Source organism: Nycticebus coucang, chromosome 10 (genome assembly GCF_027406575.1).
Source record: "Nycticebus coucang isolate mNycCou1 chromosome 10, mNycCou1.pri, whole genome shotgun sequence".
In the NCBI taxonomy this organism is placed as follows: Eukaryota; Metazoa; Chordata; class Mammalia; order Primates; family Lorisidae; genus Nycticebus; species Nycticebus coucang.
The window spans coordinates 33,025,220-33,050,276 of NC_069789.1; the positions used below are offsets into that span (position 1 = coordinate 33,025,220).

Below are 25,057 nucleotides of genomic sequence, written 5' to 3' on the forward strand. Positions count from 1 at the left end.
CCAAGCACATGACTTCCCCCAGCACCCCAAGTTTCCCCTTCTTTGTGAGTTTCTCCCTTTACTCCTCCCCTGCTCACAGGGGAGCCTGCAGGTGAGGGCACAGGAGTGGAACCTTGGCTGGCTTCCCTGCTCTCACACCCTCTGCATATTTGCAGGGTGTGCTGTGGTTGGGGTCAGTTCCCAGCAGACCTGTTGACACAAAACAAGCCCAAGAGTCCCTGACTTACCAAGGGTTCACTTAAAATTTCTTGACTTTACGATAGTGTAAAAGTGATATGTGTTCAATTAGAAACCATACATTTTTGAAGTGTGATTTTCACCCTCGCTAGCAATGTGGTGAGATACTCTCTTACAATGCTAGACAGAGCAGTGCATGGCAGCTCCCAGTCAGCCCCTGTCAGAAGGAGGAACACCCTGCACCCTACAGCCCAGTGCCACAGGGGACCATGCTCCGCTGTGTATTGAGGAGAGCGCGCCAGGCGTCAGAACAGGTTGGGCTGCATGGGGTGCTTGGCAGGCCAGTTGTGTCAATGCACTTTCTACTTCGTCATCTCAACTTCAGTGGGTTATCGGGATACAGCCCCACAGAGATCTGAGAAGCATCTGTACTCTCCCCCAAGTGCTCCATAAGCATTTAGTCTGAAAATGGCAGCAACATGTCAGAAAAGGTGTTAGTTGTGGCCTCAAAGAGTACCAGGGAGCAGACATGCCTCCAGATTTCCAGAACCCCCTTCACAAATGATTCCCTGCCTGCTCCCTCTGGTCTCTACTGGTGGCTGTTAGGACCAGGAGTCAGGGAGCCTCAGTTCCTGCACCAGGTTACTGAGGTGCACGCCGGGGCCGGGGCATGTAAGAGAAGAACCGGGCTGCCATCCACCTACTAGTTCTCCCACCGTGGATGCAGCACTTGGGTCACCCTGACCTCCCGGAGCAGACACTTCACAGGAGACCCACACAAACACTCTAGTAGGCATCCACACATTCAATGCGCAAGCCAGGGGTGGCAGGACTGGGTGGAGCCCTGGGGCATCACACGGGCAGAGTAGAGGGCTGTGTGTATGTGGGGAGAGCCAGCCCTCTGCTCACTGCCTACTAGTCTTGCAATTTGGGGTGAATTACTCTGTCTCTGGGTGCTCTGATTTTCCCATGTATAGTATGAGGCCAACGACATACTTCCCAAAGGGCCATGTGATTCTGAGTATTTGTGTTTTGGTACCTGGTCTGTGGTGAGGACTCACGGTTCATGGCTGTTTCCCTCGGTATACCACACACCTTGTCGTGTAGGCTCTGGGGCCCTGAATCACACTGGACACACACCTCTGGGATCACACCTGTCATGCCGTTTTGATGAATATTTTTAATGTGTTTATCTGTCCTACTAGAGAGGTAGTGTGGGCTCCATTTATTTATCTTTGGGTCTTGGGTGCCAAGTGCAAGGCTAACTCCAATAAGGTCTGATTAACAAAGCAGTGCACAGCTAGATTGAAATGTACAGAGCTTACCTTTTCATCTATTTTGTAAATCCTTGAAAATAGGGATCTGTGTTAGACTCCTAGTCTTATAATAAATAAATAAATAAATAAATAAATGGACAGGAAGAACTCAGGATCTAGAAAGCAACAATGAATCCTGGGTGGTCAGCAGTGACCCAAACCCAACTCAAAAAGCAAATAGGAGCTCAGGTGTCACCCAACATATGGAAGAAATGGTGTGTTTATATTCATATGTGTACTAGGACATGTATGGGGGCGGGGCCAGGGAGGGGGAGGAAGATATGGGGCTGGCAAATGCAAACTTTGCAGGAAGGCCAGCAGGCTGGGGCAGGACCCAAGGAAGAGATGTGGCCACCTGCTGGCTGAACGGTCCCTCCCTGAGGTGGAGGTAGGGCATCATTCATTCCCCTGAAGGCTTCAACTGACTGGATGAGGCCCACCCACAGGCCTTACTGGTGTCAAGGAGGCAAATCAAGGAAAGTAGGTGAGGCAGGATGTAAAGAACAGCCACTCACAGTCACCCCTGTACCCTGCCAGAGAGCCCTAGCTTAAGAACACTACCAGTGACTGAGCGCTGCTCCTACTGGACGTGGACAGACAGCCACAGGGCCTAGGGCTGGGTAGGGCTGGGGAGTACAGGTGCCATCTCCCACTCGTCTGTCCTCCCAGGGAGCCCCAGAGGCACAACACTTGGAGCCGCTGGGGATCAGCCAGCCTGACCCAGGGCAACGGGATGAGCTCTGGGATAGACATGGCACCAAGCTTTGGACTGGACCCAAGCTCGGGGGCACTCCTCCCCTGAGCCCCTCAGCACAGACAGCGCATCTAGAAGGGCCTTCCCTCTGGGGCAGTCCTTCCCTGAGCCCCTCAGCACAGACAGCGCATCTAGAAGGGCTTCCCTCTGGGGCAGTCCTTCCCTGAGCCCCTCAGCACAGACAGCGCATCTTGAAGGGCCTTCCCTCTGGGGCAGTCCTTCCTTGAGCCCCTCAGCACAGACAGCGCATCTAGAAGGGCCTTCCCTCTGGGGCAGTCCTTCCCTGAGCCCCTCAGCACAGACAGCGCATCTAGAAGGGCCTTCCCTCTGGGGCAGTCCTTCCCTGAGCCACTCAGCACAGACAGCGCATCTAGAAGGCCTTCCCTCTGGGGACACCCACTGTTCGGGTGTTAGTGTCCCCTCCCCTGGCTAAGAGACGATGAACAGCTCTGGAAATGGACAGTGGTGTGCACAGCAATGCTATCTACTTAATGCCACTGAACCATGAACTTGGCAACAGTTAAAATGAAACAACTCACAGCACATGTGCTACTACCACAAAAACCAGAACAGCTGTATTCCTCAGGACAGGACCTTGGAAGAGGGCTGTAAGGACAGATGGGGGTACCACCACAGACCAGAGGACATCTGTGGGACCACCTGACTCACACTATGCAGCCCCCAAGCTGTGTCTGCTCTCATCTGAGTGCTTCTTTCTCCTTGAACTTCTTACTTCCTGCTTTTTGCATTCTCAGAAATGAAAGATATTAACCTCTCAATTTTCTGAGTGGCAGTCAATCACCTCCTCCCTTCCATCCTATCATATACCTTTCTATAATCTTACTTAAATCACTAGATTTTTATCTGATTCTAAGATTTCTTTGATTCATCTGATTCTAAGATTTCTTTCACATGAATTCAGGAGCATCAAACCTATAAAAATAATGAAATATGAGGTATGACAATTGATTTTGTGAATTCATTCTAGAAAAAGTACTTCTCCTTGCTGAGTGTCACTACGGTCCTTTCAAACTACTCCCCTTGGGAAGTTATGCACTGATGCCAGTGCCTAGTCCGCCCATCAAAGCAATTTTGGAATTCTTTTTCTGGAATGACCATCAGAGCTCTCATGGTTTGATAATTAAGTTCGTGAACTTGCCACCATGTGCTTATGTTGGTAGCACTGTACAAACAACTCAATAAGGTTTCATAACATTGGTATATCAGCTGTGTTCCTATCAACATGGTAGTGTCTGGCTGCGTGTTCACTAGTGTGTGTTTTTGTGTACTGTACACTAGCTCTGATGGTCACTCCAGAAAAAGAGTTCTAGGAGTTCTAGAAAAAAAGAGTTCTAGAAAAATTGTTTGAAGGGTGGACTAGGTGCTGACATCAGGACATAGCTTCAAAGATGACCACAGTGATATTCAGCAATGAGGTACATAATAGCTCTTTATCTAGGACAAGTTCAAGAACTTTCGTTAGACCTTGTAAACTGCAGTTCTTCTTAAAACTCTTTTAAGTTAAAAAAAAAGAGAGAGAGAGATAGGGTCTTGCCATGTTGACCAGGGTGGTGTCAAACTCCTGGGCTCAAGTGGTACTTCCATCTCAGCCTCCCAAGTAGATGGGTTCTAGGCATAGGGCACTACACCAGCTATGACATCAGAAATCCCCTAAACACCATAATCATCATTATCTTTGTCCATCTTTCAGTTTCCCTCCTTCTCATCCAGATTCCTTCATGGGAATAAATTCACCATGTCCAAGAATCAGCCAGATGAACTGGCTATATTGAGCTCCTGTTCAGCTCTCCTGCTGACATTTTCTGGGACCACTGAGCAATGTGGAATTTCCTTTGCTCACTTAACCCTTGATTTAGAATCTTCTAAGTGGAATTAGAATCTTCTAACTCTCACTCTGATCCTACTTCATAAGAACACAGTTGGGCCAGCCAAAAGTTTAGAGTCTCAGCAGGATGAAGTTACAATGCCACAGCAAGACCTTGGGCTCTCCTGAAACACACCAGTGCCCTTTCAGGATATTATCTTGGTGCACAACAGAAAGTAGCTGAAGAAAGTTACCTGCTCAGTTGTGCAGACTGTAACTGCTAGGCCCCTGGGTGTTTCAGGGCGCACATCAACCAACCATAGCATCTTTAAACTTTTACTAAGCTTATGGGTTTTCAGAACTGAGGTGATGTCACCTGGGCATTTTCTCACAGCCAAGACAGAGAACCCAAAGGAGGACAACCATGCCTGTGACCCTTCCAATCTCTTTATGCTCCACTGCATCCCATGGACCAAAGCAAACACACAGTCAATCTCAGCACTACAAGAAGGTGGGGCAGAAGCTGCCACCCATGACCCATGGGAGAATGGCAAAGGGCCACTAACACAGCTAGTCAGCAACTGCACTTCTCCAGAGGGGAGTCATTCAGAAGAGCCCAACAATCCGACAGACAGACTACAATAGAAAATATCCTCATGTATACCACCCCCCGTGCCACACTCACAAAGACAGTGACAGACTCTCACAGCAGCAAGGACCTGTCTGGGCACCTAATCCTATCCCTTCAGTTTTTAGAGAAGGAAACTAAGACCCAGGGAATAGGCAGGAATAGCTAATTTCGCCCAGCAAGTAGTGGCGTAAACTGGGATTGTTCATGCATTCAGGGGACGGAGGACAGAGGAAGTAGCTTGGGGACCCCAGTGGACAAGAAGCATTGAGTTCAGATTCTAACATTTCCCTCCAAATGGCTAGAGAAGTAAATCTATTAAAATATTGAAATATATTGGGGTTCTTCTTTTGAAAATTATTTTAAAAAAACTTTTAAAAAGTGAAACAGAGGCCAGACACAGTGGCTTATGCCTGTAATTCTAGCATTCTGGGAGGCCAAGGTGGGGAGATTGTTTGAGCTCAGGAGTTGGAGACCAGCCTGAGCAAGAGGAAGACCCCATCTCTAAAAATTAGCCGGGCGTTGTGGTGGGTGCCTGTAGTCTCAACTACCAGGGAGGCTGAGGGAGGCTGAGGCAAGAGAATCACTTAATCCCAAGAGTTTGAGGTTGCTGTGAGCTATGACGTGACAGCACCTACTGGGGGTGACAAAGTAAGACTCTGTCTCAAAAAAAAAAAGTGAGACAGGGTCCTGCTAGGTTGCAGATAACCTCTGCAAGCCTAAGCCGCCTGACATGAGAAATGGTAAATGCCACCTAGCCTCACATCTCCCAAGTCTGTGGTGATGACAGAAGAGCTGTAGGTTTGCAAGCCCTCATACTATAAGGTACTGTTTTGCCCCACGGTTGCATCTGCCAGGCTGCTGATCTTCAAAAGCTGTCAAACCAGGATTGACAGCTAGAGAACCAAGAAAAGGGAGAACACTAAAAAGACAACTATCCCCAGGCCTTGTGGTGTCTAACTGTCTCGTGGCTCCTCATAGAGATGTCCTTTCCCTGCCAGTGCCCAGGAGCAAAGAGAGGGAAAGGGGCGGCAAGACAGCCCCGTCACTGGAGGGAAACTGCTCCCTTCCCTCGGTGCTTCTGAGCTGCCCCTGGTGATGCTGGATGCTAGACTATCAGGAGCTGTCAGCTTTAATTCTGTCTTTAAAAGCAAACCTTCACACTGCCACAAAGCCTCCTAGAATCACAGGGCTTTGGCAATAAAAGGAAATTTCTTATTTTATAGGTGAGGGTTTTATAGATTTTATAAAACTGAGGAAGGACCTGTATGTAAAGAGAGACAGACTCATGCCCCCCACCCCAATACTGGACATGATTTCTAGCTCGTTGCCAACTCTGGAGTAAAAGGACACAGTGCCAGAGGCACCCAGAACCCAAAGGCAAATGTTTAATGCAAAGCAACTCAGGCAGATCTCTAGGATGGCAGGGCTACATCTGCACACCTCAGCACAGTGCTTGCAGGTAACAGGATTTAATGACTATTTACTGAAGGAATAGAGGAACACCTCCTGGGTAAGATTTATATAAAGTGAACCTGATACACTTGTACCCTACAGGGGTATCACTGCAATAGATACCACAGAAGTGGCATAGGCCCTGGAGAATGCAAGGGGATAGGGGCTCAGGCTATACAGCGGGAGGGAGTGAACCCTGCTCTGGGACATATCTACTCTGGTTCATTCCCAAAGCATGTGCTCAAGCAGAGCCCCAGGGTCCAGTGGAAGATCCTGGCCCCAGCCCAACCTGAAGGCCTTCTGCCATGCAGGTGAGGCTGGGGCTACCAGGGAGGTGACCCAGTACAGGCTGGGGTAGGGCTGCGAGGGAGGTGACCCAGAGTGCATGCACTCCCTGCTGGGAGTAGACATGGGAGGAGATGCTCTTACTGCGAATCCTTCTCCAGCTCAAGGAAAGAGGGAAGTGCAAAAACCCTGTGGAAAGGGCCCTGGGGCTGCCAGCAGGGGCAGCTGTTACCACAGGGCTGCTGGCCTATCCCATGAGACTAGATACCTGTCTCCGAGCAGCATGCAGAGAAACCAGCCCAGGCAGAGAGATGTCACTCAGGTTCCCCATTCTGGTCTTGCCCTTCCCTTTGGCTATTGGGTACCCTACAGATTCCCCACAGCTCAACATCTGATGCATCAGTTACCTCTTCTGAGACACATGCCCAAGTCTGCCTTGCTGCCCCAAGGGGCCAATGATCCAGGCACATGCCCTGGACGAAAGCTAATGTCATGGCTGGCTGTCAGGGGCTTCAGGAGGCATCCTGGAAACCAGAAGGCAAGGCAGACACCCGGGAGGTGTGAGACTTCTAGGCCCTAATCTCAAAGCCACAAGTCCACAGTCTAGAGGGTCAGCTTCCAGCGAGATAGTATGGCCCACTAATGACCCACTATTTGGGTGATCCCTCTGGCTGATACTGCCAGGGCCTGATCCTTGATGCGTCATTCACCTAGGTGGGCTGGAGTGTGGGGAAGGAATGTGCAGGGGCATGACCAATCATGAGAGGGGCCTCTCCAGGGTTTATACCCTGCTGCCCTGGGAAGTGGGGGGTGGGGTGGGGGAGTAGAGCATGGAGTGGCCTAGCCCCAGCCTCCACTAAAACATCTGGGTAGGCCATAACACCCAGTGCAAAGGATAAGTAAATAAGTTCTTGGCTCCCAAATGACCCCAAGGCCTCCTGACCGCCTTCCCTGACCCTCTTGGGCCCAGCCCAGGGCTCACCTGGATGATGAAGCCAGTGGAAGAACACTGTCTGACCCAGAGGCTGAATTTCCGCTTTTTCCTCTTCCTCAGCTCCCGCTCTGTGCACGTGGCAATGAACACAGGGTCCTCATCAATCAGGGGTTCATGTAGCACCTACAAGGAGGGGAAAAGCAGAGTCCCTTTGCCTCTCTGCTCCTGCTCTCCTTCCCTATAAAAGGGTAATATCATCATCACACTAATATTGCAGGGAAGATTCAGTAAGACACTATATGCCAGGAACTTTGCACAGGCCGTGACATACGGCAGATACTATGCCTAGGGAAATTATGGTTGTTATTATTACTAACCTATGGCACTGAGTCCTGACCCTCTCTTGGTGGAGGGTCTCTGGCAGGGGTCCTTTGGCTGACATGTCCAGTGGGGACACCTATTTTTTTCCAAGTAATCCCTTTCCACTGACTGACAACTCCAACTGCTAAAAAAGTTTTTTCCCTCCCTGATTCCAAATGTACTTATATCTAATGGAAGCCTATTGATCTGACTTTTGCTGGAGAGAAATAGCAAAGAAAACATACTTTTAAAAAGGTTTTCATGACGGCTCTGTCAGCCCACAACCTCCTTTTCCCAGACTGAACTTACTCTTTTCAAAAATCATTCAGCAGCTGATCCAGCTCCCTGCTGCCTCGCTGTGACACAACGCCTAGGCTGTCATGCCCTTTCTGACAGGGTATTTTTTTTTTTTTTATTAAATCATAGCTGCGCACATTTTTATTAAATCATAGCTGTGCACATTAATCATGGGGCACCATAAACTAGTTTTATAGACCCTTTGACATATTCTCATCACACTAGTTAACATAGCCTTCCTGGCATTTTCTTAGTTATTGTGTTAAGACATTTATATTCTACATTTACTAAGTTTCATATGTACCCTTGTAAGATGCACTGCAGGTGTAATCCCACCAATCATCATCCCTCTGCCAGGGCAATTTTAAACTTATCTCATCTGCTTCAACTTCTCAATAACATGGTTATGTGACTTTTTTAATGACAAGAGAACAAACTAAAAACAAATGGCAAAATAAAAAATAAGGGCTGGTCAAAGTTTTATTTCTTTAAGCTAAAGCTTTTTGGCGAAATTTTCTGGTAAAGTTTAGGAACGTGCTACCTTACCTTCCCCCACCTAATCCTATTGCAAGCTTAATTATAAAGTAGAGTATATGTCTGTGGTTAACTGAAGTAAGAAACCACATGATTCCAAGAACTCTACATGATGTCTAGATCAGAAGTCAGTAAATACAGCCTACTCTGGCCTACTACCTGTTTTGTCAATAAAGTTTTATTGGAACACTGTCATGTTTGTTTACATATTATCTGTCACTGTTTGGGGGCTACAATGACAGAATCGACAAGATGCAACCGAAATCATACAGCCCATACAAAGTCTAAAATACTACGTGGCCATTCACAGAAAAAGTTTGAACGTCAGACTAATCACCTGGGGATCTTGCTAAAAAGTGGATTCTGATCTAGTAGGTTTGGGACGGGGCCTGAGATTGTGAATTTCCTGCAAGCTCCCAGGTGATGTCAGAACGGGACCTTCCAAGACACAGTAGAGGGTGATACTTACCATCTGTGATGTGGACAGTGTCCTTCCATTCTTCTATTAATGATACTTCCAGTTCCATTTTTAAAAAGTAATAGCTGTATGGTTTGGTCTTAGTTGTGCATACCTGCCCCCCTTTAGATTTTACTGTTAGCAGCTTGGGGACATTACACGTCCCTGTCTCATGCATAGGAAGGTGAGAGCTAGGGAGCTGGCCTGCTACAGTGCCTCCCAGGAACCTCATGTCTGGCTTTTTGCACTTGCTGGTTCTTGGTAACTTATAAAACATACAAAGTCCCATTTGGAGCAAGTCCAGTGAAACAGACAAGCCCCACACATGGAGAGGGAATGGGAGTGGAAGGGAAGGGAAAAGAGGTCCTTCCCTGCCCAATTATCCCTACCAGAGACACACAGCCGACTCTTCCCTCTGAGGCCATAGTAAACTGCCTTCTCCCATCCTCCTCTCCAGAAATAGAACACACCTCGGCTCCATTCACTGGACAGACCATCAGTTGCAAATTTAATTACATGCCTCATCAAAGCAAAAAGGTCAGTAGGCATTTCTAACCCTCAATAATTTTTTTCTCCCTTTTCTATCACTGTCACATGAACTGTGAATGGCTTGTTCCTGAATGCAGCACTCAGAGCAGCACTCTCCTCAAAGCTCTGAAAACTCCAGATAAACCACTTCAGTCTCCTTAAGACTGTAGGCTGGTCAGTGCTTCTCTGTTACCCAGCTATATGTTCCGAGTCCTCTTCTGTGTATGACAAGCTATTCTGGGCTGTGGCAAATGGTACGTAAGATAAGGGAAAGACAAAACATCTATTTATTTGTTTGTATAATCCTTCCACAAAATATTTCAATTGATCTGGCTCTACTTTTGAGGAAATGTAGCATCTTCCCATTTTGTACTAATGTAAACACACGTGTGAGTGTAGCTGCTTTGGTTACTGTTAGATTCTTGGAGTTCTCTGAAGACTTTGTAAAACTGAACTCATACCAAAGGGTCACGGAATAAAAAGGTTCTGGGGATTGCAGGGCAGAGTGCTAAGTCTGTTAGGTGAGTGTGCCCTGTATGTGTCTGGGGTGGAGTACAGAGTGACTGTGTAAGAGGACAGGGCAGAGGAGCCCCTGGGAGTTTGGGGCAAATCCAGCCATACATATCCAGTGAGAGCCACGGGGAAAGAATCATCTCAACTGGTGTCACCAGGTGGAAATGCAGACTCTCCGGGGACCTTGACGCTCACAGGCAGCCAATGGCAACTTACAAGTAAAGTACCACTTCTCTTTGAATTGAATGTTCCAGAGGCCAAAAAGAGGGGTAAAGCAGGGAAACCAGGAAATCTTTAGCACTTCTAACTTCTCCGATCAAGGATCAAGACAAAAACCCTCTTCCTTCTCTAAGGGGCAGAGAAGAGCCAGGCATGAAGTGCCTGATGCCGGCAGCCAGGGGAAGGCTCAGCCCAGCCTACTGGCTCTTCAGCAGACAGGGTGCTGCTCTGGGAAAGGAAGCGGCCCAGTGACATGCAGGAAGAAGCTCCAGGACCTATGAAGGCCTAGTCACATGCATCAAACACCCAATCATACTCTGCAGTCATGATTCATATCCTTTGGTTTACCCTGTTGCCCACCTACTGGCAGTGCTGGTCTACAGGCCTGGTGCTCTAGGCTGATGGGGTACACTCAGTATGTGCTGTTCATCCTGAGGTCTGCTACTCTCCCTCACCCCTGCCATGGCTTATAAACTGCCCCATCAGGCGCCTTTGCCTCTAACTTTTGACTTAGGGTTCAAGAGAGCAGCCTCAGCAAAGGTCACAGAGTAAGAGTGAGGTGAGGGGATCTGTGCCTGGCTTTCTGCCTCCTGGCCCCAATGCCCCTCCCCAGGCTGTAGCCTTTTCTGCTCCCAGGTGGCTCCCTCCCTCCCCCTGGCCTAGAGGTGACAGCTCCCCACTGCAGCCTACCTGGTGATGCACCACCCTCCTAATTCCCCTTGCTCCGATCACACTGCTGGCAACAGCCTCTGTGCTCTCTTCTCCCCATCTGCCCTCCTAGAGCATGGCATTTGTTTCTTGCTGGGATCCTGACCAACACAGGGTGGAAACACTGAGTAGAAAATGGTAGCAAAAAGAAAACACAACTTTGCAAGTACAATGGTAAAATAAAAATTAAATACAAAGTAAAAAAGGAGAAATAAAAAATGGGGGGATTTAGAGAAAACTGGATGACTGGAGCCCCCCCAAACCCCCCCACTGAGCCACCTCTCAGGCGCCACCCCTGAGCCTCATGGGCTGGACGCCAGGCACAGATGTGCACAGCAACAGATGATGCCCACTTCTCCAGTTTCTCCCAGCACACCCAATTGAGCCACGGAAATAAGGAGGACAGAATCACTTCCCCAGATATCCACCCACTCACCCGCAGAGCTGCCTGCCCAGTCTGGCTCAGGGATGTGGCTGGGCCTCTTCTTGGGGCCCCTGTGACTGAGGGCTGCAGAGGGAGAGCCCACAAACTCAGAATGCCATTGTGCCAGGGAGGTGTGGCGAGCGTCTTGAATTTACAGCTACCTGGCATTGTGACTCAGGACACACACACAATAAAGACACTCAACATATGTGAGTGTAACCATGGGTAAGGCCTGCCCAGCAGGACTGTCAGCAACCCTGTCTCCAGGCTATTAAACAGCAGCCACCCAAGGAGCTGGCTGACGCTGAGGCACAGTGAGACCAGAGCCTTTAGCAGCAGCTTTTTGAATGTATGCACTCAAGGATGGTCAGGGTAGGATTTTTTTTTGCCTTGTGTCCAGCCAACAGCTGGTTCCTGTACCATCAGGCAAGTATTCAGGGAAACAAAAGATAAAGTGCCCAGGCTTGTCCTTGGCACCACAGGGCCTGTTATAGGGCAGGGCTCATGTCCCCCCAAAATCTCCAGCTCTTGTTAGGCAGGTAAGTGATACACAGGTAGGTAGATGAGACACACTGGGGTTTGGCTACCCCATATAAATGGTGGGGAGAATTCAACGGGAGATCCGTGTGGACCTTACACTGGGCCCTAGAGATGGGGTAACCCTGCAAAGCAGAGAGGAGGGGAAAAAGCATTCCAAGGCCAGAAACGATGATGCAAACACCTGCAAGTCATGAAAAGCCTGGGAGGTTCACCCACCAGCAGGGAGAACTATTCAGAAATCATTCAAAGGCTCCCACAGACTTAAACAGGGCAATCCCTTCCTCCATAGAACCCCAGTTGTCTTTAGCTGAGTGGGGAAGAAGGTGCCACACAGAGTTGGGGAGCATCAGAAAGGATAGGAGTTTTACTTAGAAAGAAAAGCACAAGGCAAACAGATAGACAGATGGGCTTTTAAACGTATAAGTTAAAAAAAAAAAGTACACTTTTTTATTCAGGCAGCATAGGCCGAAAGAAATTGGGCTAATGTGGGCTAAGAACTTCCTGCTTTGGATTAGAGAAATTTCTAGAAATTAACCAGCTCCTCAGTTTACTGGACCAGTAGAGCAACTTTGAGGAAGCTTCTGGAATTCCACCTTGCCTCGGTGTGACTGCCAAGTGGTGTGACTGCCACAGGTACAGGCAGAGGGAGCTAAAAATAGCCAGAGCCACCTTCTGGAGCGTTGAGGAGGCTGGGGAAGGTGTAGGGGGACCCTAACAGCAAAGCTGGGGCTCTTCTAAACCCTCGTCCAAAAGCACACAAGTGACCCATTACCTGGGAAACAATTTCAATTCCAGGCTCATGCTCTCTGCCACCCGGGAGGTTTCAAGCTCTGACTCACTAGCTGCAGGGGAGAACATGCTCAGAGAATACAGTTAGAAATCTAACATTAGTCTGAGCAAAACAGAACCCTGAAAGAAAGTGTAATTAAAGAGGAGGAAGGATAGGAAGAAATTCTATCTCTGAGCAAAAGGAATCTCTAAAATTCTATCTCAAAGCAAAAGGACTGAATTCTGACTGTCTGTGGGATGCAGTTATTACTGTTAACACCCTCTGATCTAATTTAGATTTTATGGGTTGATGCAATGGAAGAATAAATAGCAGAGGTGACTGCAAAGCAACTTCAGAGGACAGGCAGGGCAGGAAAAGACACCCCCACGTCGTGCCACAGCTATGGCAAGGCCATGGGACGAGCCCGAGGGCAACCCACCATGCAGCCTCACCTGGGTCTGGGAAGGCCTGAAGGCAGTGTCGAAACCATACTGCAGGGAGTCAAGGAAGGGCTGGACCTTGTAGAGGCCATGTGTGGACTGGCTAGAGCGGAAGGCCACAACGTGGAAGTACTTGAGGATCTTCTCGAAGCGGGCCTGGCTCATGACCAGGGCGAGGCTCCGGTTGCTATAGAAGCCGCCGCTCCAGATGCTGAGGACGGACTCACAATGGGAGATGCTGGTGGAAATCATGTAGCCCAGGAATGCTTTCATCTCCGCTAGGGTCACCTCTGTCCAGGCCCCGTCACTCCCAAACCTCTCCTGGAACTTCTTGGCATACATGTTCGTTTGCACCACCATATTCTTGAGGACGTTGTCTGGGACAAATAGCTGGAAGAAGTCCATGGCACTGGCACTGGGAGACATCTTTCGGGTTGGACCTGAAACCCAAAGAAGGCAGAGCACTTACAAGGGCAGCCACATGGCCGACTCAGCAGAGCACAGGTGCATTCCTCCAAGCTGGGCCTGCATCCAGTGCCCCCTGCCTTCCCTTTCACCTTTCAAGAAGGCACTCAGCCACATGCTGCCACTGGGTCCCGCGGGGTCCCGCATCCCCTGTGTTCTGGAGTGGCAGCCAACTCTCTCTGCCCTGTCCTACCTGGGTACTGCTTCTCCCAAATGCCAAGGGGACAAACACCCCTGACACCTGCAGCTCAGGGGCAGCCAGGGTCTTCTCGTTGAGTCAGAGGAATAGTACTCTGGGGGCCAAAGGCTTGTGGAGTGCCTGCCCTCAAGAACCAATGCAGCACCGTCTGTCTGTCTGGGGTGACTCACACAGGGCATAAGCCAAGGCATGGCTAGAGATATAACGCAACGCAAATGTGCATATTTAGACTATATAACCTAAATAAATGCACACATCGATACATACTTCAAAATACACATACTAATACACATACTATACATATAAATTAGGAGCACTGCCTGCCAGGTCTTTCCACACATGTGAGGGGAAAAAGGGTCTCTAGCTAACTATACAAATACACGTATACCTATAAAAATACATACATATATTTAAAAACATACTGTATAGATGTATAAAATATAAAAATCAACATAAATCTATTTTAAAAAGGTGTGCCAGCATGCAGTCCCCTGACAGAGGCCTCCGTGCACCAGCTGCCTCCTCCTCACATAGGCAGAGCTCAGGTTCCCAAGCATCTGACACATTCCATAAATACTGATCTACAGAGAACAGGTCATGGGAGAGAACAGGCAGGGAGGAGAAGCAAAGACACAGGACATTCTAACATGGGGCTTAGCCACAGTTCCCCAGCTCTCACTTTCTTATGTGTTTACAGTTAAATGCTTTCTACCACTTGGAGCCAGAAAAGTCCAAGCAGGAAAACGAGCGATTTTTATTAAGCATTCCCTGTGTGGTAACTTAAACCTTCCTAGGGAATAAATCTTAAGGGGCTAATTTACATCATTTCACCAAAGGGATAAAACCTCACGATTTTTGACTAATGTAGCCCTGAATAAACATACACACAGCCTGCCCAGAAAGCATCCAGCCACGTAATATGAAAAACAGAGACATGCATGGCTGGATACTTTCCAGACAGCCCTTTTACACACACGCACACACACATTTGTGCTCCACAAAACATTTCCCTGCCCGTCCCCTCTTCTCTGCAGATCAGCATTTATGGAACATATGTTGACTACAGACCACATACATGATGTTGGTCTTATGAGATCCTAAGACATTGCTGTGTCGCGACCACCTGCAGCACCCCGTGGGACAGCATGCTGTGCCCTGCGTGCAGGCATGTCTAAGCACCCTGTGATGTTCACACAATTACAAAAGCTCCAAATGACACATTTCCCAGAACACATCCCTGGCATTAAGTGATGCGGGGCTACGTGTGTTTTGCTTTTTGCGTGTGGCTTATATTGTCATGAAGTAACTTAGGTAGGCTAACAGCACGGGAGATTTACAGGAGATAGGCTTTGCTTCTACTGTGTCTGTCCAACCATTTCTAATAAAAGTTGTGCACATTTTTCAGATTTAACTGTGGCTCACCCAACCTCTCTTTACTGTTGTCTTAAGACAATTGCTAAAAAGTTTTCTATAGCAAAACTAAGATGGTCCAGGTTTTAAAGTCAGACTAACAGATTTGTAGAGCCAACACTCTAAATTTATTTCTAGCTAACTACACAACAACCTTAGATAATAATTTCACCTGTCCTAGTTCCAGTGTTCTTGTAAAATGGGCACAGAAATACCTCCTCTGACAGAGTGTCATGTAGAGTATTGCACCTTGCACAGCCTGGCCCTGAGGGAGTTCCTGAAGCTGGGTGGCTTCTACAGAGATAGTAGCAACAGAAATTCATTGATCGCTGGGCTGAGGGCTTTCCAAGGCATACTCAAATGATTTCCATGTTGCAGAAGAAATGGAAGCCTGAAGAGCAAAGTGACCACTACGTTCATTTTCACTAACCAATACTTGGGCACCAAACTGGTCTTGCAGGAGCAAATGGCCTTGGTGACCACGACACTGAGGCCAGGACAGCTGAGGGACCCCGACTCCCTACAAATAGCTGGAAGACCCATACCTAATCTTAATAAAAATCATTTTATTTCAGCAAAAGCTTCCGGCCCTGTTGGGTGAAGCCATAAATTATTCAGGGATAGTGCTCAAAGAGGAGTAAAACCAGCATTTTAATTGCTGTATCATGCTAAGTGGAATGGAATTTTCTCTTCCTAAAGTTACATTTAAAGTAATTTTGCCTCCTAGGCCATTTCAAAATGAATCCCCATGGCAAACCCTAGTCTGGCCTGGCCACTTGCCTCACGGAGACCCTGGGATGTAGCCACTCCCTCTTATCTGTGTGGTTCTGTCTTAGAAGCATTCTCCACGGCTGCCTTCAGTTGCCATAATTACTGATATGTGAAAAGTGTTGGCACAAGTCAGTTACTGTGAAGGCGGGGGGTGGGGGAAGGAAATTCTCCTGAAAAGATTCAGTCTCTATCAACAAGTTAATATTATGTCCATCTAATAGCATGCCCTGGGAGCGGGCAGCACCCCAGCCTGGGTGGGAACCCTTCTGTCTGATTCCTTTAGGGGGAGCTTCTCCAGTATTACTCTCCTGTTCACAACATCCCCGGTAGGGCCCATCCCATCTGGTAGGTGAGGGAACAGGAGCTGAGAAGTGGGAGGATGCAGCCCAAAGTCATTGCTCTAAGTGACTCACTGTTAGGATGCCCTCCATTTCCCTTGGCCCAGGGCCAAGCTGAGCACCCCACCCAGTACGGCAGGGACGGGCTCTCCCCCCACAGCTGCAGTCACCTGTGTCTTCCCACCATCCCCTACACCTTTGGGACACTCAAGTGGTATAGTGGGCAAGGTAGGGTGAAAATGTACAGCTACCAACTCTGAAGGGAAAGGGGAGGCTGTATGGCAAAAAGAAAAACTCCCAAAGGAACTGGGGCAAGGAGGTGGGGAGGACCTCGAGGGGGAAACAGAAGCTGCTGCCTGGGGTAGTCTCGGTGATGGCGGATTCTGCACGCTGATGGTGCGGTGCTGGCAAACACTCATGCCCTGCTGTTCCTTCCCTCCCCACCTCACCAGGCTCCCTCAGCTCAGGGGAGCTCCCACTCACACAGACCCAGGGCAGCACTCAGAGTGACACAGTTAGGCCTGATTTCCCCAAAGGGATTCCCTTTCTCCCCACCCCCAAGAGAGGAAAAAGTCCCCTCTCCTCAGTGGTGACTGGAAAAGCATATGTTCCGTTCAGAAAGGAGCAGTCAGGGACACCATTTCTTTGGTGGACATTTGAGCACCACATTGATCCTGAAAACAGAAAAGATATTCAGTACATCCTCTCCCCAAGTAGTAAGGCACAGCCTCAGACTTAGGGGAAGTCAAGGAGGAAACACAAATCCAGACCTGGGAGGGTCTCTGGAGAGGCTGAGTGGGGCCCGAGCAACATGTCATCAGCCCTGCTGGGGCTACAAAGCACTGCAGGCAGTAAGAAGGTCTTATACAAGGCGCTGTGGTTGGAGAGAACACTCTGAATTTAGGGAGACGGGCAGTAAGGGCATGGGGTCTAGACACTGCCACAGGGCTTGGCTGGGCTTGTCCAAGGGCCTGGGGAAGGACTGTGAGCACAGTGCAGCCACACTCATGCTTCCTCAGCAGAGTTGCTCTGCTCCACATGGAGTTGGAGTCAGGGGAGGACCTGATGGCTGTTCCTTAACTCAAGTGAGACCTAGCAGGTACTCAGTTAAGGGCGTGGTCATAGCAAATTCCTCTGCTGGCTCCTTCAGCTCCATGCACTGCAAGGTAGGATGATGGGTGGGCCAGTCGCCTTTGTGCCTCATCCATTTATCTTCCATTTGCACCAGGAAGTGAGAAGGGTTGACACCTTACCCTAATGTGTTTAGAGCAGACAGAAGCCCAGCTGTCCCCAGTCTGCTCCCTCCTTCTTCTATCTTCCCTGTGCCACCTGTGGATTGTTCTTCTTCCCTACCCCACCCACACTGTCAGCTGCCTTGCCAAATCACACAGACACCCACCTACTATAGCCCTCTGCCCACAACAGCATTCCTACTCAACACACTTTCATGATTTCCAATGGTGCTTAAAGCAAAATGCCACATTTCTTAGGAAGCTCCAGGGCCCTGCATGGCCTGGCCCTGACCCCCACCTGCTGGACTCACCTTGGACTACTCTCCCTCTGGTTGTGAAGGAGAAGCTGCCTAGGCCCCTGCAGGCTTCTCTCCCCCACTTAGGGACTGACCCACCAGGAAGGCAGGAAGCCCTTCTGGGGCTCCAACTGCATTAGGATCCCTTGGTCCTCTCAAGGCTGTCCTGACAGCCTGTCCACCCACCAGCAGGCCCCCATGACGGCTCTCTCCGTCCTGGCCCCAGCTCGGTGTCCCTCCTTGCTCAGACCACAGTTAATGGCTGTTTCATCACCTGCTCATGCTTTTTAGTCTGTCTCTGCTGCCAACTCAACTGTGAAGGCAGAAATCAAGGCCATTATGTTCCGTTTCCCCGCAGCCTTCTACAAGTTCACACTCGCCCTTGCTGACTGAGTGGAGAATGAATGAGGAAGGGACAAGGTTAGGTCACCTGTGTATACTGGGCAGGCTTTGTGGGTGGGGGAAGCACAGTGGCAGACAGTGCCCTCAGGCTCTCCTCTGCCAGCTGGGTCTGTGTGTGGTGTTGATGCCCTGCCTTCAGCCCACCATGGAGAGGGTGACTATGTGGGCATTCCAGCTGCAGCCTGTCAGAGACTCAAGCACTTGTTTAGGGGGATGAAAATGGCATTTTGCATAGTCTGGTATTTCTGGGTAAAAACTGTCAGCTGTTTTTGTGATACAGATGAGGATCAATCAATTCATACTTTATTCTTTAGAGACAGAGTCTTGTTCTGTCACTCAGGCTGGGCTGAAGCAATCGTCCTGCCTCAGCCTCCTGAATAGCTAGGATTATGTGCATGACTTTTACACACATACACACACACACGTACGTATCGATGTGTTTATTTAACATTTTAGAGATGGAATCTCACTATGTTGTCCATTACTGCCTCGGCTTCCCAAAGTGCTGGGATCATAAGTGTGAGCAACATCCCTGGCAAATATTTTCAATGAAAACTTTACAAGAATGGAATCATTTATCTCCAGGCTAAAATACAACCAGAATATCCTATACCAACACAAAAATATTCTTCTCTTTTGAGAAACAGAAATTATATTCCATAAAGGGGTGATAGAGAACATATCCAGCGCTATTGTTCTCCACGCCAGCTGCAGCTGGTCCTCATCTTCAGCCAAACTAACCACCATTTTCCCACATCCTCTTGTCCTTCCCAGTGCGGCTGACATGCAGGACAAGCCTATTGTCTGTCTGGGAAACAGCTGGGTCCACGTAGCTGGTGAGCCCTGCAGATGCCTCTTTCTTTGTTTAACCTCTTACAACTAAGAGATCAATAACAGACTTGATTCTCACTGGATCAGGGGTATTCCCATGGGGGTGGGAGTCCCTGGTGTGAGTCCTGGCTCCCTTCTGACTCAGCGCCCCTCACTGAGTAGGCAGTCTTCCCCTTGCTGTGTAGGTCTGACCGGCAATACTTACAATACACCAAAAGTACGTCTGCTACCATTAGCCAGAGCCACACAAAGCTGCCAACAACTCTGTACATCAGTGATTTTCAACTGGCGTGCCATGAAAAATTTTAAAGATCATTACATTATTTTCAAAAGAAGTTTAAAACACAGTGAGTATATTTTTCTTTTACTTTTTTTTTTTGATCAACATAATTTAAGTGTGCCACAGAAGTCTAACTATAGTTTCAAGTGTGCCAGGAGATAAAAAAAAAAAAAAAAAAAAGATTGAAAACCACTGCTCTAGAGACTTACAGAGCTGCAGGCACTCTGCCGGAAAACCCCAAGCACAGCCTCAGCCACATAAATGTATTAGCTGCCAGGCATAAGACGTAAGATAAACCGTGTGTGCACGAGAAGTGTCCCTTGTGCTAAGGCCACATAGTTGTTGGCAGATAAGCTGGCAATAAAAGGAAACAATTTTAGAACACGCATCTGAACTGAAGTTGTTTGTAGGAAACATGGACTGCAGAACAGTTCACGTTGTCTCTATAGACTAGGAAGAAGTGATCAATCAGTGAACAGCCTTGACTAGCTAGCTGGCATAGTCAAGGAGTGACAAGCCCCCAAGCTCAAAGTATGGAACATTTAAAGATAGCTAACCTTCAAGTAACCATACAACCATACAAGGATGTATATAAAACGTAAGAGAGAGCCATTCTCACACAAAACATAAGATCTTATTTCTGTGTGATGGGCAACTCAGGTGCCCGCCACCCACAGATGACCTGCTGTAAAATCTCTCTCCAGGTGCTCTGCTGGGCAGAGGTGCCCTGACCACGGCTGAGGGCACCAAGTTAGTGGCAGAGAAGCTGAAAATTAATGGCTGGCACAGGTGGAGAGCACTTCCCTGCCACTTGCCTGCAGCAAGGGCCTCCTCCCACAGGGGTCCCACCTCTACTTGGAAATGGTGGCATTGGACATTCTACGTCATATGGGCAAATGATTCTTTGGACACTGTCAGTGAAAAGAGAGGTCCAGTCACGTTTGTTCCGACTGCACTAAAGCTTCTTACCCCTCTGATGTAAACAGCGAGGTGACAACACAAGAAGGGGTGTGAACACTGTGCCAGCTGGGGATGCCGGCACAGCAAGTCCCCAGGCATCAGTTGCCTGAATAAACACCTACAAGCGAAAGTCACCCAGGGTGGCTTGACTCCCTCAGCAGCAGCAGCCTAAAGGGCCAGGAGGCAGGGCTACTGCATGACAGCTCTTGGGTCCTGCCACACCTGGGTGTGCTGTGGCCATCTTGGTCCACACTACTCATGAGAAAGCTCATCACTCTCCTCTTGACCAAGGTCATCCTCTGAGACACTCTGCTGCCCAAACCAGACTTCACTGTTCCTTAGCACTGAGCTAGATGAGGTGCGTGAGGTGTGACGACGAGGTGGACGACCTGCAGGTGGGGGTGTCTGGGTTCCGCCTCTGCTCCTTTCACAACCTGGATCTCTGAGAAGCTGCAGTTTCTCTGGGTCTGTTTCTTTGTGGGTAACTTGACTGTCTACCTGGCCTGCTTACCTCCCAAGACTAAGTAAATAAGATAATGGTGTAAATACTTCAGGAAGGTAACCTGTTATACAAAAGTCTCAGTGTTATCCTGAAATAGCTGCTGCCCAGCAAGTTAAGGACTGGACTAGCATGTGGCCTTGCAAGAGTTATTGGACCTGAGACCCCGTCCCCTCCTTGGTAAAGCGAGGACAGCAATGGAATCAAACTCACAGAGCAGGTGTGAGAACTCAGTGGGATGGGGTGCTGTGCAAGTGCCCGACTCCTAGCAATACCCAGGTGGCAATAGCTGCTAAGCCGTGTCGGGGCTCCTGTCCCTCCTCCCTACAGCTGACATACAGAGGGCTTTTACAAACAGCCCACAGTGTGTGTTTCATTTAGATGCTATTTTTCACGTGGGGCTGTTTATTTTTGAGACAGAGTTTCACTTTGTCGCCCTGGGTAGAGTGCCATGGCATCACAGCTCACAGCAACTTCAAACTCCTGGGCTCAAGCGATCCTCTTGCCTCAGCTTCCCAAGTAGTTGGGACTACAGGTGTCTGCCACAATGCCCAGCTATTTTTTAGAGACGGGGTCTCACTCTTGCTCAGAATGGTCTCTAACTGGTAAGCTCAAGCAATCCACCCACCTTCGCCTCCCAGGGTGCTAAGATTACAGGCAAGGCTGTATTTTTAAAGCCTCTGCTTCAGTACCAAAAAAATGGCTATCTTTCCCTCTTCTGTGGGACCAACAGATAGAGAGGGATGTGGTGTGAAGAGGCCCTGTTTCACACTGACCACTCGGAAGGGGTCCCCAGGTAACCGCTGGTTTCCTCCCTGACTTCAGAGCCTTCTCCTCCCCCATTACTGCTCCAACCTTCTATATTCAGCCACAATCAAGTCAGTCTGCTTGGTATTCCATCACCTGGGGCGCTGTTTCTTCCTTCAGGCTCCTTCTCCAGACCTCCCTCCTCTTATTCACTGGACCCCAGCTGAGGACACTGATGTCTCCAATTTGCCATACCATGTACCATGGCACATGACCCTGCCCTCAGGATCACCCTCACCCTTCCTCCAAAAGAGGTAACACAGAAAGTGAGCGTGTCGCCAGCCACATGGGGGAGAATGTGAATAGTAGAAAGGATGTGTAGTCTTGTAGGCTTCAGGAATATTCCAAGTGTGGTGGGAGAAAAACACTCTGGCCTGTCACAGAGGGTCTTCTTTGTATCAGCCACTATAACAAGAATTCGCAGACACAATTTGCTTCTCACAACACCAAGCACAGAGCTGCTGGATGCCATCCTGCAGGTGGCCATGAGATGCAAGGAGGACTTGCAGTATGTGGAGGTGCTGGAGGGTCTCTTCCCTGGGTCACACTGTGCACCACACGCCCAGGAACAAGCACTCCCAGATGGCCTGTGGCTGATTCCTCCAGTACTAAAGCTCTGACACTGCTGAGGCAGCGGCTGAGGGGATGACAGAGTTGGGAGGAGGAACTTTGGGAGATGCGAGTCCTTTTCATGACTGAAACAATTCATAGAATTGTGTTTCCTGAGGGAAATGGCTCTTCCCTTTAAAGCAATGGGGAAGGGCACAGGGCCCAGCAGCACAGGACCACGGAGTCTGGTTGCTATAGTGCAAACATGGGACGGTGGATATTTGTTAGAGGAGGTCAGCAGGGATTTTGGGCATCTATGGTGAATCACCAGGGAGAAGCTAGAATGAGGTGTTGGTTTAAGGTCCTTAAGTGTGGGGATTGGTATGTCTTGTCTCTGAGGCAACGAACAGGCACCTTGCTGAGTGAGTCCCGGAAGCACACACAAGGTCAGAAGCAGAGGGTTCTTACTAGACACTGACAAGACAAAGGGACAGGGGCCACAAAGCCTAGGCCAGGTCTGGGGTGAGGGGCCCCTTATGAGCAGCCTGAGGCACGGGCAGGACCCACACAGACACAGAGGGACGGGGCAGGGGGAGCATCCACACTTCACCATCCCCAAGACCCTGGATTTATACCTACCGCTGTCCTGACACATATAGTCAAGGGATACCCAGAATGGGTCAAACATGAAAAATGTGCCATCATTTTTATAATCCCTCTTTTGTTTCAAATGTCTTAAGTCTCCTTGAAAAATAACACTGGGAGCCCAAAGAAGCAAACAAACAGAAAGGAAGCGGCATTGGCCTGGTTTTGCCTCTGGAAGGCCTTGGCCACAGGCCAGAGAGCATGAGAAAAAGTCTTTAGAGAAGCAGAAGGCTCCCCAAGACCCCAGAGGAAAGGATCTGGCTCTTTGCAACCCAAATAAAGAGGTAAAGGTCAGATCACAGCATGAATCCAGACACACAGGCCAGAAATTCAGCTTAAGCAGCAGCTCCTGCCCAGGCTCACAACTGTAATCCACTTTGGGAGGCTGAGGTGGGAGGATCATTACAAGCCAGGAGTTCAAGACCAGCCTCAGCAACAGAGCAAGACACTATCTCTATAAAAAAATTAAAAAAAGAAAATTTAGCCAAGTGTGGTAGTGGGCACCTACATTCCCAGCTACTTGAGAGGCTGAGGCAAGAGGATTGCTAGAGGAGTATAGGCTGCAGTCTGCTCTGATATGATCACGCCATTGTGCTCCAGCCTCCGTGGCAGAGCAGTACACGCCACAAAAAAAAAAAAAAAAGTAGCAGGTGTTTGGCACCAATATCACCTTATATGCCAACAAGATGGTTGAAAATGACAACAATGAAATCCACGCCTATGAGATGGGTGTGGGTATGGGTGGGTGTGGGGCCTGCTTGTTCTCTGCTTACCCCTCCATGTCTCCCGGGCCCCCCTTCCCAGCCTGGGCAGCTGGCTCTGGCTTATAGGTACATCCCCCTCAAACATACAGTCCATAAGGCTGGAATCACCAGCACAGTCATTATCCCAGTTTAGAGACAAGCCTATTACTTATCAGAGTGAGGAAACCCAGCTCTGCTGACCCCAGCCTGGCTCTTTCCCTATCAGGTCCTCTGTGCTCACTCTTGAGTATCTGCCTGTGTGCTGGGGACAGGGAAGGGAGAGAGTGCCACACAGTAGCAAGGGACAGAGACAGCAGGGAGGGCCCACAGGCAGGGTCTCTGGCAGCATCTTCATCCCTTTCCCACAGCACTTGGGGCACCCATGGCATCCCACGATGGACAGTGCTGCCCTGTCTCAGCATAGCTGGTCTAAGAAGAAATGGAAGCAGGCTGGAGCTGCTTTCTCCCAGGCCACTAATTATATCCCTATAATTCCCTGCATACCTCCCACACCCAGAAGGGAGAGAGAAAGCAGAGAGAGAAAGGAAGAGGTGAGAAAAAGGGCGGCTGGGATGGAGACACAGCACCTTGGCAGCTGTGTCAAGGCCACAGCAGCAGCCTTGTCCCTCATCCTGCAAGGAGAGGTGGATGTTGGTGGGTAACAACGGTAGGAAACCAGAGGGCTGGGGTCATGAATGGAGCTGGCAGAGAGCAGCAAGAATAGTCTGTTTCACACACGACCTCTGCTGAGCAAAGTCAGGAGGGCTGCTGGTCAGGCTGAGGCCTTAGGAAGCCCTGGCCCTCACCTCCCCCATGGGAAGTCAGGCCCCGGGGAGGCTGGTGCTGCAGTCCAGGAACTCTGGCCTCCAGCCTCCTCCTGGTCCCCTTGTCAAGGTCACACTTCCAGAGTGACCTTGTGAAGTATGTTGCCAAGGGAAACATTCTCTTTATCAATAAATATAAACAAATCGTGTTATTTTATTTAACAAACACAGCACTATGTGTTTATATGTGTTGTGCCTGCTTTAAAAATAACACAACTCCCTTGTTCCTTGATGATGACCCATGAGATCTGTACTACTTTGTATTTAGACCCATTTATCCAAGGAGAAAACTGAATCACACAGAGGTTACGGGACGTGACTGAGGTCATATAACGGGTAAAAGGTACAGCCAGAATTCACCCCCAAGGCCCAGCTCTGGGGTCTATACCCCTGAGCACCACTGTGGCACATCTTGCTGGAATATTTCCCTGTTCCAATGCCCCCTACAGTAGAACCTCACAGCCCCAACACACATGGCTGCAAACTGTAGACATCTAGGCAATGACACAGAAAGCCAAGAGCCCCACTCACCTGTGCCTCGCGAGGCTGCCCATCTGTGTCCTGGTCCTGTGTGGGAGCCTGAATGTATATCCACAGGCACAAGAGCTCAAAAACTATAGGTACCTGGTGACATGTCCTGGTG

The 25,057-nt window shown here is 49.1% G+C and overlaps 1 protein-coding gene across 1 annotated transcript in view; it reads right to left on the reverse strand.

The window, feature by feature from the left end:
• PGBD5 (piggyBac transposable element derived 5) overlaps nucleotides 1-25,057 on the reverse strand; it is a 100,038-nt gene that overhangs the window by 28,276 nt on the left and 46,705 nt on the right. The window contains exons 2-3 of the mRNA XM_053607315.1: nucleotides 13,176-13,603; nucleotides 7,423-7,557 (exon numbers count right to left, since the gene is read on the reverse strand). Of these exons, the coding sequence (XP_053463290.1) occupies nucleotides 7,423-7,557; nucleotides 13,176-13,603 (563 nt within the window). The remainder of the gene's footprint in view (nucleotides 1-7,422; nucleotides 7,558-13,175; nucleotides 13,604-25,057) is intronic.